The sequence below is a fragment of the Daucus carota genome, chromosome 4 (genome assembly GCF_001625215.2).
Source record: "Daucus carota subsp. sativus chromosome 4, DH1 v3.0, whole genome shotgun sequence".
Lineage (NCBI taxonomy): Eukaryota > Viridiplantae > Streptophyta > Magnoliopsida > Apiales > Apiaceae > Daucus > Daucus carota.
Genome location: NC_030384.2, coordinates 37,803,026 through 37,815,756, shown reverse-complemented (window position 1 = coordinate 37,815,756; position 12,731 = coordinate 37,803,026). Strand labels below are relative to the sequence as shown.

General features: G+C 34.5%; 1 protein-coding gene across 2 annotated transcripts; it reads left to right on the top strand.

Moving 5' to 3' along the window:
- The first annotated feature begins 1,572 nt into the window (after positions 1-1,572).
- Positions 1,573-12,121, top strand: LOC108215601 (uncharacterized). Of its 2 annotated transcripts, none has more exons than XM_017388110.2 (6): positions 1,573-1,745; positions 1,977-2,134; positions 8,255-8,415; positions 9,647-9,733; positions 10,819-10,977; positions 11,889-12,121. In XM_017388110.2, exons 2-6 carry the CDS (start codon positions 2,011-2,013, stop codon positions 11,985-11,987), a joined length of 630 nt encoding a protein of 209 aa, XP_017243599.1. In that variant the 5' UTR covers positions 1,573-1,745; positions 1,977-2,010; the 3' UTR covers positions 11,988-12,121. The 2 variants fall into 2 exon arrangements, with proteins under 2 accessions (XP_017243599.1, XP_063948566.1); XM_064092496.1 differs by lacking the exon at positions 1,573-1,745 and adding an exon at positions 1,754-1,873.
- Positions 12,122-12,731: the final 610 nt, after the last annotated feature.

Sequence of the window (12,731 nt, the reverse complement as noted above, 5' to 3'; positions counted from 1 at the left end):
GACAACAAGTACTATATTTCTGACTTAAAATTTGCATCACTGAATATTCCTATTCACCCTTTTCCATCCATATAAAAAAATATCATAAAAATATAATTTTATGACTTTCGTGTGTGTGTGTTTGTATGATTGTATCTAATCAAATAAAAACTGTTTGCTATATTTTTTAATAATCCATAAAATAGAGGAGCCTGTGTTTGAATTTTCCCTCGTTCGGAAATTGAACTGAACTCTGTCATAATCGCAATTGTCATCCACTAATTTAATTTTAATAACAAAATTTGTGCTCCATTGATTTTAGTGACAGTGATGGTAGACTTGTTTTTACGCAATGATTTTAAGCTGTGTAGCTATCAAATGGTTTTTGTCTTCTTAGGAGGATTTCGAAAATTACTTCCTTGTCCCAAAAGTCCTTTCGAATTTTAAGAAGTCTTGGCCGATCTTGATTGTATATTAAAATATATTTATTTATTATATTTAAAAAAATTATAATTTTTTTTATTTTTTACAATTATATAATAAATATTAATTTGGGTTAAAAATATAATCAATTTGACCGGTCAAAATTCAAAAAAGATATGTATTTTCAATTTTGGGACGGAGTTGAGATTAAAACCTCATTTTATATACAAAGGAATATCATGATATATAAAAAATATATGAAAAGGAACATAATAATATATTCAAAAAAATTAATATATAAAAGGACTCTTGTGATGGTATTTTCCTTTTTAGAAAATATGAGATTTGTCAAATATAAATAGAGTATTTAACCATAAAAAAAAAAGATTCAATTCAATTTGAATCATTCTTTAAAAGTTTAAGTTTAACTGTAGATTATATGTTAAAAATGAAACATACAGAACTGTGTTTTTTTTTTGAAAAAAATGTTTTTTTTTTTTTGACGAATTGAAATAAATGTGTTAATCTAATAATAAAAAAACATGCAATACATGCATCAATGATCAAGTCGAACAAATAATAAATTATAATCGCTCGTTCTTATGAATAGACAATTAGACGATTTTTGAAGAAAATGTACACTACCCACTTTATGCATTCCGGTCAAATGATTGATACTCTCTTCGTCATATTATGATGGAGTAATCGACCAGAAATGCAATTTTATGTAAAATTTCATCATCAAGCCAAACATCCACCAATCAAGAAGTGATAGCAAACTTCTCACCAATGAGAGAAAATAGCTTGAGAATACAAGTCGAAAACCGAAATAAAGCGGATCGAAAATGAATGAAAATAAAAAAAATAGATTTGATAGTCGAAATCACAAGACTGATAGATTCTCAAATCTGATAAATTCACTTCTAACAAAGAAAAAGGTAAACAAGAAGTTTCGTCTTGAAAATAAATCAAACCCAATTAAAAGGATTGAAATCCTTTTCTCGAATAGAATGATTATTAAAGAAAATAAATCAAAAAAAATAAATAAAAGAATTTGAAATTTTTCACAGGAAGTTGTTGTATGTGCGTGGCAATTAAAATTGCGTTTTAATAATTCCTTTCTACAGCGATATTTTTAAGAAAAGCCTCTAAAATTAGATACTTCACGGTTTAAAAAAAGGTAAAAAATAATTTGGCAATTCCCAGATCAAACTATCCCGAACAAAAAAAATAATATCCCCCACGCTGGTGTAGCCAGAGCCACCAGTTTCAAGTTTCAACACTCCATGGACCTCTGAAGTCTGAATCCACAACACGCCTTCCTCCCATTTTTTGATATCTGGGTATGTCTTTTAAACCCCCTTCCTTTCTTGTTTGCTTCATTACACACACACACACACATTGATCAAAGGTTTGGTCTTTTGATGATGCATCACTAGTATTGCAATTCTGATTATAAACTGCTTTAAGGGTCAGCCCAATTTAGCTATTTCCCTGCTCTTGTTTCCCAAGTGTGTTTTTTTGCTTGTTGTTGAGTGACTTTCTGTCTGAACTCAAGTGGTTGTTGTTTATAGGATATACAATATTGTGCAAGAAAAGATTTTAGAAATGGCAGCTCTATCAAGTTTAGAATTTAATGTAAATTTGAGGAAGGGATTTTGTATTACCACCAGCATCTTGGCTCCTACATGTTTACAACAAAGGCCAAGGACTAGTAACCATTTTACAAAAGGTTAGTCGAGTTCTTGAATCTTGATATATGTTTGTTACTATTATAATTTTGCTTTTAATTCATCTGTTGTCTATCTATGTATGTATGTTCTTGGACTGCGATTGCATCGAAATTATATAAGAGGGGTGTCCGAATGTTGTATGTTTTATGTATTGAGTATTGATAAGTCCATTTATCGTCGATGTGTCCGTTGTCATTGCTTTGGGTGGTTTGAGATAGACCCGGGACCTGCAAAACAACGCCGCACGGGGGTGTGTCCCGTGAAGCGCCTCCGGCGTGATAATCAGTGATCGGAACATAAGAGCATAAGTAGAGAATGAGAGAGATATGTGATTTTGTATGCTTTGAAGAGTGAATACTTGTGATAGCCCGGAGAGAGAATATTTAGAGATGAATATTTTGTGTGTTATGAGCATGCTTGATACTAGTGAGGCCCCCCTTTTTACCTGTGAGAATGCATGTATTTATAGTACATCCATATGAGCACTATTGAGCAAGGAGTACAATTACTATAGTTAAAGTCATGGCCTTACCTGCAGTGCACATCCATGCTTCCTGTCAAGCTACAGTTGAGTCAATTAAAAGTACAATAGTTAAAGTGTTGTTGTCCTTGTGGCATGGGTGTATCACATGGGTGTGCCGTGTGGTGTTAGTCTTTGCATTTATTGCTCCCTAGCTTTGTATATAATACTATAGATATTATTAAATGATAATTATGCATGGTACTATCATTGCCCCCCTACTCCTTCCATTTGCTTTAGCGGACGGGAGGAGTAAGTAAAAAAGAAAATCGAGCTGGGACAAGTTTGAAGAAAAATAAGTTGTTTGGGTGCTTTTCATGTGTTGGGTGCGAGCAACACGGAAAAAGAAAATTTTGTGAAAAAATTGGTTCTTGGTTGCCCCCCAGTGTTGGTTGCGGACAACACTCGGGAAAGAGAAAATTGTGAAAAAATTGTGCTTGGTTGCCCCCCAGTGTTGGTTGCGGACAACACTCGGGAAAGAGAAAATTTTGTGAAAAAATTGTGCTTGGTTGCCCCCCAGTGTTGGTTGCGGACAACACTCGGGAAAGAGAAAATTGTGAAAAAATTGTGCTTGGTTGCCCCCCAGTGTTGTTTGTATGTATTGGCCTATGTCAAAAGAGATAAAAGTTTATTTTGCACACGGACCACACATGTGTCTGATGTATAATTAACGCATGCAGTCATTTGATAGCGGTGTCTGAGACTTGGCGGGACACAAGATTGGGGGAAGCGGACACATGCTATTCTGTTGAAACTCTTTGTTTATACAAGCTAGTAATAAAGGTGATGGGCCGGGATGAGGTTACGGGCCCGGTAGGAGTCTATGGTAGATTTTGTAGTTGCTAAAATCAATAAAAAGGAGCTTCCTGATATCACACAGGTACAATGTTTAACATGGTCAAATATATACGCGGTATATATAAATATATGATCATGTGCAAAGTGTCAGGGTATTGTAATATTTGGATTGTTGGTCGGTGAGAGAGGAGATGGCAGATGGGCCAAATAATAGGTGTCAAAATGATAGGAGATGAAAAGGAGAGATACAAAGTGTTATAAAATTATGTTGAAGCGGGATGATGGTGATTATCATGTGACTTATGTGAAGGGTTAAAGAGGTCGCGGGCCTTTTGACTGAAGTGGCCGCTGACTGTTTGTGAAAAGTGAAAACATTATAGGAGTAGAGATGGAAAGGCTTGACAACCATGCTTTATTAATATAACTCTTCGCGGACAGGATGACGGATGACATATGTTGGCATGTGGTCGCGGGTGGTGTATATCTATGTTATATACTGCTTAGCTAGTGTGCGACGTCAAAAGGCTTACGGCCCCGGACAGGGGTGTGTATCTCTATTGGGATTCGACCCAGCTTATTATACAAGGCATTTTAGTGTGGTAATTTGAAGATTGTGTGAGCAGCCTGATAGCGGTTATGGTGACACAAGTGCAGATATATATATATAATAAGAAGAGATGTGGCCTGCTTTGTCCCAGGTAATAAGAATATATAAGATAAGTTGCTGGCTTGTCATAATTTATAAAAAATGAGATAGCGGTAGCGGAGAATACATTGGTGAACCATGCACATTGCGGCAAAGAAAGAGAGAGCATAGTATTGAACTCATTTGGTAGGCTAAATAAAGAGGCTAGTGTCTATTTCATTGTTTCTGTCCGGACAAAAGAAAGAAAGAAAAAGAGTAATAAAATAAAATACAGTATGCTGAGAATTAATTGAGAATGGTGAGAGTCTTGTGTTTTTCAAGCCACGTGAAGAAATATTGCATCATCTTTGTCGATAAACGGGCCCGGCCAACTGTGAAAATATTGTACTAGCTTTGTAGGAGCAACCATGTCAAATTTGACGCAATCAGGATGGTGTGCACTGCATTAATCCAGTTTTAGGCTTGTAGGGCTAGCGGTCCCGGGTCTTGTATATAACTTAGACGTGCTACTGCTCTTATAATGTTCATAAATAAAGGTGGCGGGTCCAATAAGGTTGAAGTGACGGGCTTGAGCTTAAGGGGGTGACCTTAAAGGTGTCGTCGCGGGACAGAACTGTAAGCAGCAATCCGTGATAAGTTTGGTAGCGGTACAAGTGATATAACATGTATGTAGTCGTAGATTAGGTTAAAAGATCAGCCTGCTTTGAAGTGTTAATGGGGTAAAAGAAAAGGAGAGAAAACTAAAAAATAATTACTCAGGCTCTGACTTGCAACTCTAGGTGAAGCTTACAGAATAATATAATTTGTGTTTCAAGTGATAGCGGATAACATTTGGGGAGTAAAATAAAAATATTTGACAAAAAATTAAATTTGATGTTATGCTCCACATTGTGAAAATAGTGAGGAATATGCTGGAAATATTTAAAATGATTGTTTCTGCAATAATATTATTGGACAGAGTAAATAAATTTGTAAAAATTGCACGCCTTGATTTAATGCATTAAATGTGCAGTAATATTTTCTCCAAGTGAGGGTAATTTGCAAAATTTCAGAAAATATGAATCTAAAATTTGTTTTGCTTTTTGCTTTTGGATAGAAATTTGTAAATAAAAGTGTGAATTAATAAATGCAATGTGCAATTTTTAAGTATTAAAATGCGAATTTTTTTTTTTTTTTTTGTTGCCGAAAATCATAATTGAGATAATGGGCATATGTAAATATGCATTTAAAATTTTTGAATAACAGAGTATTATAATAGTGCATCGGAGAATAAAAAATAAAATATGTGGCGTGTTGTCTTTTAAGAATTGAAGCTATAGTTTTTTTTTTTTTGCTTTGACAAATAAATTGAGTGATATGTATATTTTGCTTTAACTAATATCCTTAAGAGACACAAAGCAATTGTTGAGAGAAAACAAAGTAAAATAAATATAGTTGAAAGGTTGCAATTAAAAATATGTAATACTCAAAAAGAGTTTAGTTGCCCGCGCCTAATAGATACAGGGATAGTTTGACAAAAGATATGAGGAAGGTGCTGTTTTAACCTTAGAAAGATAAAGTGGAAGGTAGCGGGCTAATATGGAGGTAGCGGCTAATATTAGTATACAGGAGGGGTGATGCTAGTTGGCGACAATTTTAACAATATTATTAATAGGGCATCAAATGACCAGACAAATAAGTGATAAAGTGTGAAGAGTTATAGATGTCAATGAATAATAACGACATTTGAAACATAAAAAGTAGATGTAGTCATGATAGATATATGAGCCGGACCGAACAATTGTGAATATAATAATATATGGAAAAAGAAAGAACCTGTGCCTCCCAAATATATAATATTTGTATGTAATGGTTTAGTTGTGTCCGTGAGAGAGATGAGCTTGTTCCGCCATCATACTTCATATTAAATAAGAGTAATTTGTTGAGAGGACCCATAAGGTTGATATTCTTGCTTCATTGGATGTGGATGCTTCTAATTGCTGCAATAAAAGCGGACCAAAATTTGTAAAAATAGTTGTACTACTTTTTTGCTTGCTTTTGTGATATGTGCATGATGCTTTTGTTGCTTGCTTTTGTGAGATGCATGATGCTTTTGTGATATGTGCATGATGCTTTTGTTGCTTGCTTTTGTGAGATGCATGATGTTTTTGTTGCTTGCTTTTGTGATATGTGCATGATGCTTTTGTTGCTTGCTTTTGTGATATGTGCATGATCCTTTTGTTGCTTGCTTTTGTGATATGTGCATGATGTTTTTGTTGCTTGCTTTATGATATGTGCATAATGCTTTTGTTGCTTGCTTGCGGGAGATAGTTGCATGTTGCTTTTTTGTGTGCTTTTGAGAGATATGTGCATGTTGTTTTGTGCTTGGTTTGGCTTAGTGGCCCGCTTGAAGAGTTACTTGTTGCTCCACTTAGAAAAGTGGTGTGATGCTCCGTTTGAAAAGTGGCATGGTGCCCCACCCAAAAAAGTGGCATAGTGTCCATCTAGTAAAAATGAAATAGCTTGATGCTCCGCTTCCACTTGGTGAAGATTGTAATAATTATATATATATTTTTTTTGACGACCCTCCTTCACTGATTCATGTGTTAGCTTTCTTTGCATAAATAATCGCATAGGTGCTGAAGGCTTTTCGTAATGAAAAAAGTCCCCTTCCTGGCGCGCCAAATGATAAGTCCATTTATCGTCGATGTGTCCGTTGTCATTGCTTTGGGTGGTTTGAGATAGACCCGGGACCTGCAAAACAACGCCGCACGGGGGTGTGTCCCGTGAAGCGCCTCCGGCGTGATAATCAGTGATCGGAACATAAGAGCATAAGTAGAGAATGAGAGAGATATGTGATTTTGTATGCTTTGAAGAGTGAATACTTGTGATAGCCCGGAGAGAGAATATTTAGAGATGAATATTTTGTGTGTTATGAGCATGCTTGATACTAGTGAGGCCCCCCTTTTTACCTGTGAGAATGCATGTATTTATAGTACATCCATATGAGCACTATTGAGCAAGGAGTACAATTACTATAGTTAAAGTCATGGCCTTACCTGCAGTGCACATCCATGCTTCCTGTCAAGCTACAGTTGAGTCAATTAAAAGTACAATAGTTAAAGTGTTGTTGTCCTTGTGGCATGGGTGTATCACATGGGTGTGCCGTGTGGTGTTAGTCTTTGCATTTATTGCTCCCTAGCTTTGTATATAATACTATAGATATTATTAAATGATAATTATGCATGGTACTATCAAGTATCTTGGTATTGTTGCATAATATATACGAGTAATGGCCACAGTCAGCTCCACCAATTTGCTGCTGTCAAACAGTGTAAAGGTTGGATGGTTCGAAGAGGTTGCCCTTTTTGGGATCTTCCATGTTTTCAACTTCCATAAGCATTGCTTGTTACACCCTTCCTTGACTCTAGGTTCCTATCTATCCACCGTAAGCCTTTCCCTTAACTTGGCTACACCATCCTCATTACAGGCTAAGTTTCTGCCCGCTGTGTAAACCTTGCAATTTATCAGCTATTGATAGACTCTTCCTTGTTCTTATTTACAAAGGTCAATATTTGTCACGTAAAGACCAAAGTCATCTGTTATCTTTACTAGCTTTTCTTTTCCGTTTATTCGGTCTGTGTTCTGGGAGTCCACTCCAACCCTTGTCATATTACTATGCTACAGTGACTAACGTTTTAACACATTGTCACATTGATATTTAGGATTTACACATCTAGTCCACCATGCTTGTTGCGAGTGCATCAAGCTTTAACTCATTGTATGCCCGTTTTGTAAATCCAACAACCTTAAAATTTTCTTTTGTTACTTGTAACTCTAGACCATCACTTGTCATGTTGTGCATGTTAAATATATAATCTCTAGAACTGTGACTTTATCTTATTTGTGTATAGAAAATAGTAAATTACTACTGCAGCTTGAAACATATTACCATTAGCACGAGATATGAATAATATTATCCCTGTCTGTTTTTACCGTTCTATACAAGTGGCTAGCAAATAAACTCAAGATAGAGATCTTATACGTTTAAAGAAATGCATTTTGTCATTTCATCATCTTTCTAATCTTTATGGGCACGATGCAGGAGGGCCCTAAGAAATTCTTGCATAATATTGTGTTGCTAATATTATATCTTAAAATTTTGATTTGTTTCAGATAGAATTATTGCACAAAACTTATCTTCGAACAGAAATTCAATATTCCCAAGTCGTACGTTGCAAAGCAACATATCAACCGAGTTTATCTCTACCGTTTGCAGAAGCAGTGAGCCATCAAATTCTAGCGTCAATAATGATGAACCAACTAAGCAGGGCAAGGTATGTACAAACAACTACCTATTGGGCATTTAATTTATGATTATCTACTAATGGATAACTAATATTAGTTACAATCTGGTTTCGTAGAATAACTTTGAACTATTTGAACATATTTCACTGAGCTTGGTCTGGTAAACACAATTGTAAGTTGTAACTTTTGCTCTAATTGAAATATTTCCAAAGCATCTATTCCATAATGTAGATTGTTTGCAAGGTCTGGAACAGAGTAAAAACTTTATAGTATTCTGAATTAACCTAACGAAGAACACATTTTCACGTCATAGCTGGCCCGCTGTATGATCCAAAAAGCAACAATTATTTTTCTTTTAAATCCAGTTAAAGAACTTACTATAGAAATTATTTCTTGTGTTCAAAGTCTCAAGGTTCCTGAAATCATACAAGATTTATAATGCAGGAGAAAGAAGGATAGGTTTAATGATTATATCGTAAGCTATTCACTTGCCCTAAAGTGATCCAGAAGAACCACCAACTCTGTTTCTTAACCGCAGAAGAGAAAGATTTGGATCAGAACCAATAACAAAAGAAAAACAAATCAAATTCAGTAGTAATCAAAGTCTTTAAATAATAAAAAGTTTCATCTTTATATTTAGAGGAGTCAAAGAGTAAGCACTAAAACTTCATGGCCTAGTTAAAAAATCGAAACCCCCTATGGTAATGACAGGTATTTCAACACATTTTCTCCTGCCCATCTCACCACTAAATCACCAACCATAACCAGTATATTTCTATGTGTGGCATTAATACTAGCAGCGGTGACTGCCATGTGAAGCCCTTCCCAAGCTGCCAGGGACGATTTTAAAAAAAATAACAATACTGTGGATAGTGCCAGATGAACAGTTTGGTAATTAGTGCCAGATGAACAGTACAGGTGAATCGTGCCTGTTGATCATTAAATCCTAATAACAAGGAAACAGGTTCTTTTTATTCTTATACTACTATCATACTGAATATTTTTAATAAACTATCCAGGATTAATATACGTTTTAATGAATTGCAATTCACTCTATTCCTAAATGATAAATAATAACTCAAAGACTAAAAAAACAAATTACTGTTTTGATTTTGTGCTTGACATCAATTTAACAATGTATTTTCTCTAATAGTTTGATCTTCTACTCCGTTATGTATGTGGCTCTAGTGATGAATAGTCATGATCATGCAGCAGTCCACAATTGTATGATTTATGGTCATCGTCTACTATATATTCCAGGTACCCTTTGGATATACAAGAAAGGATGTTATATTGATTGGAGTTGGGGTTACAGTTGGTGGCATCGCCCTAGAAAGTGGGTTAGAGGTATTCTAATTCCTAACTTTGGTACTTGTTCAATTTTCTAGTCATTGCATGTTAATTGATTCATATCTACACTGTGCAAATGATAAAGGAAGATAAAAGTGTGACTATGGGATTAATCTGACTATGTTACTTGAATCAAGTCCAATGCTTAGCTTTATGGTTCTATAGCTAAATTATAGAACCAAAATTGCAACACCACTCCAATGCATAAATGAATACTTGGTATAGCTACGCATTGGAGTGAAAAATTGTAAATTTAGCTCTATATATTTAGAACCCTATGTAATTATAAGTATCTTTGCTACCTCACCAATATAAAGTTTTTCTATTTCATTAGAAGTGAGTTGGTTCTGTTTTAGAATCAAGCATTGGAGCAGAAGCTCTACTTTAGCACATAAATGTACTTTTTGGTTCCAAATTATAGTACTGGTTATAGCTATTATAGCATTGACATTGGACTTGCAATGCTAGTTGAATAATTCAACCAAATATATCCATATTTGGTGATGTAGATGGTAACTATTTTTCATTTTCTTCCATTTATACTTGGTTGATGATGAGGCATGTAAATAATCTATCCATCTTTGGTTGCAAATATTGAACTAACTTTGCATTCAAGTATGACATTGGTCTAGAGTGGTCATTTAATGCACTTGGTTCCAAAGTATAAAAATGCAACCAAATATGGCATTGCATTGGACTTGCTCTTACTCTTCGATGTCATATTTAGTTACTGCAACTTTATACGAGACTAAACCAAACATATATAGTATGTCTTACTCGAAGTAGGCCTCGGGAAGGGTGTCCTTATCCTTACTCCGAGAGATAGAGAGGTTTTTGTTTTCCCGAAGACCCTGGCTTTTGATATTTTCAAGTTCCCCCCACTAATTTAGTTATCTTCTGCTGTAGGTAACTTTGTCATTGTTGTTTTTTTGTTTTTCTGTAGGATATCTGGTAAACATTTGATGCACCTACGTTCATCTACATACAACTGTTTGCCAAATTAGATATAATCTGCACTGAGAATTTTCTCAACATGACGTTAAGAACCTTAATTATGTGGTTTTTTTTTGTCATTTCTGCAGTATCTTGGAGTTGATCCATTACAAGCAGGAAATGTGGTTCAGTTGGTTTTAGTTCTTGGTTTAACTATTGGATGGATATCCACTTACATCTTTAGAGTCTCCAACAAGGAAATGACTTATGCTCAACAATTACGTGACTATGAAAACAAAGTCATGGAGGTATAGCTATATTTTAGTTTTGTGTATTACTACATCATACTTTTTAGCAGTAGTTTAGTGGTATTGCATATTGCGGATTCATGTATTTGGATAAACTTACATAATTTCTTTCTAGACAACCAAAAAACCCTGCACAGTGTATCTCACTTATAGCAGGGTCTGGGGAAGGTATGATGTGCGCAAACCTTACCTTCATTTAAAAGAATGAAGAGGCTATTTTCCCAAAGACCCCCGACTTGTATGTGTATATGTTTGATATATAGATAAGAAAATAAAACATAATACCGATAGTGACTATCATAAGTCAATTGGATTCCTCCATATGTCCACACCACTACATGCGTCAAACAGAATATATAGATCACACAGAGATAGATCGTAATTGTCACTCCATCACGCAATGCTTTCTGGAAAGGAGAATAAAACAAAAGAAGTATTGTCATTTGTCCAGATGTAAAGTATTTATAAATATGGGCATGGAGATATGAATTAAAGAATTTATATATGATATGAAAGGATGGGAGATATTAGATGATGGGTAGTATATTAATGGAGTTGGTTTTTCCGGCAAAAGGATCAAACAAGTTTGCCAGTTAATTCCGTCCAAATGAGTCTAATAAGATGCTGCTGATGATGATAAAATTTGCCTATCTCATTTTATTATATAATATTGGTTATACTGTCATTTCTTGTTAGCCTAAAATTACATTAAATTCAATTGTATTGAGTTACTTGAAGAAATCTTGGTTTGACCTTCGATTAATCTTTTCATTTCTTCAAAGCATAATGTTGCATAATAAAATCGAAACTTGGTTTCAACTGCAGTCTTGATCAGTTTTACCAATATCCTGTTAAATTTTTAGCATATCTATCAAGCGAGATTTGTGTCTAAGACATTGCCAATTGTGTAGAAACGTTTGGAGGGTTTAACGGAAGCAGAGTTAGAGGCATTGCTCGAACAAGTTGAAGAAGAGAAAAGAACCCTTGCCAGTGGTGAGAATGCTAAGTAAAGCTAGTATTACGGTATATTATCCACATAGAATTTGATACTAAAATATCTGTATAAAGTAAACATTGTATAACTGTACTGCATAGCTAGTTTTATTTTATTTGCTATAAAAGATAATCTCATCGTTCTGGGGTATCCTGTATATGACTTTTGAATTGCTTGTTTGTTAGTCACTAGCTTTCATATCGTACCTCTTCTATTCTGTTACTCTGCTCGCCTCTGGTCACCTCCAAATTCCAATCGCTGCATAATTCCATCTCGCGGTATCATCTTATTTAGTCATCTACGGTATCATCTTATTTACTTATCTATATTTATCTTTTAGTAGAGCATCTTCGACGAGATTAGCTAAAAAAGTAATATAAAGCAAAATACTGAAATTTGAATACAGTAATGAATTTTTTTATATATATAAATCTAGACATATATAACCAAGATAAGATATTGTTAAAATTATGATTACACTTCATATTATTTTTTGGACACACAACACTAAAAAAGAAGTCAAATTTAAAAAAAGATAAAAGATAGGGCTGATACATGACACAGCATTAAATTTACAAAATAATTAGTTTACTTCGATATCTTTCATTGACATATTTTGTTGGGTGAGTATAAAATTGACATATTTTGTTGGGTGAGTATAAAACATACACATATATATATATATAAATGGCTTCCGAAACTCCGTCTCATAGTTAAAACTCACTCACTGTATCATGTTCATAAAAGCTGAATGATCCTA

Bases quoted from the DNA above. Each gene is read 5' to 3' on its own strand.
- LOC108215601 (XM_017388110.2), top strand. From the start codon at position 2,011: ATGGCAGCTCTATCAAGTTTAGAATTTAATGTAAATTTGAGGAAGGGA. The intron at 2,135-8,254 runs GTTAGTCGAGTT...GATTTGTTTCAG, and splicing joins TAGTAACCATTTTACAAAAG to ATAGAATTATTGCACAAAAC. The intron at 9,734-10,818 runs GTATTCTAATTC...TCATTTCTGCAG, and splicing joins CCCTAGAAAGTGGGTTAGAG to TATCTTGGAGTTGATCCATT.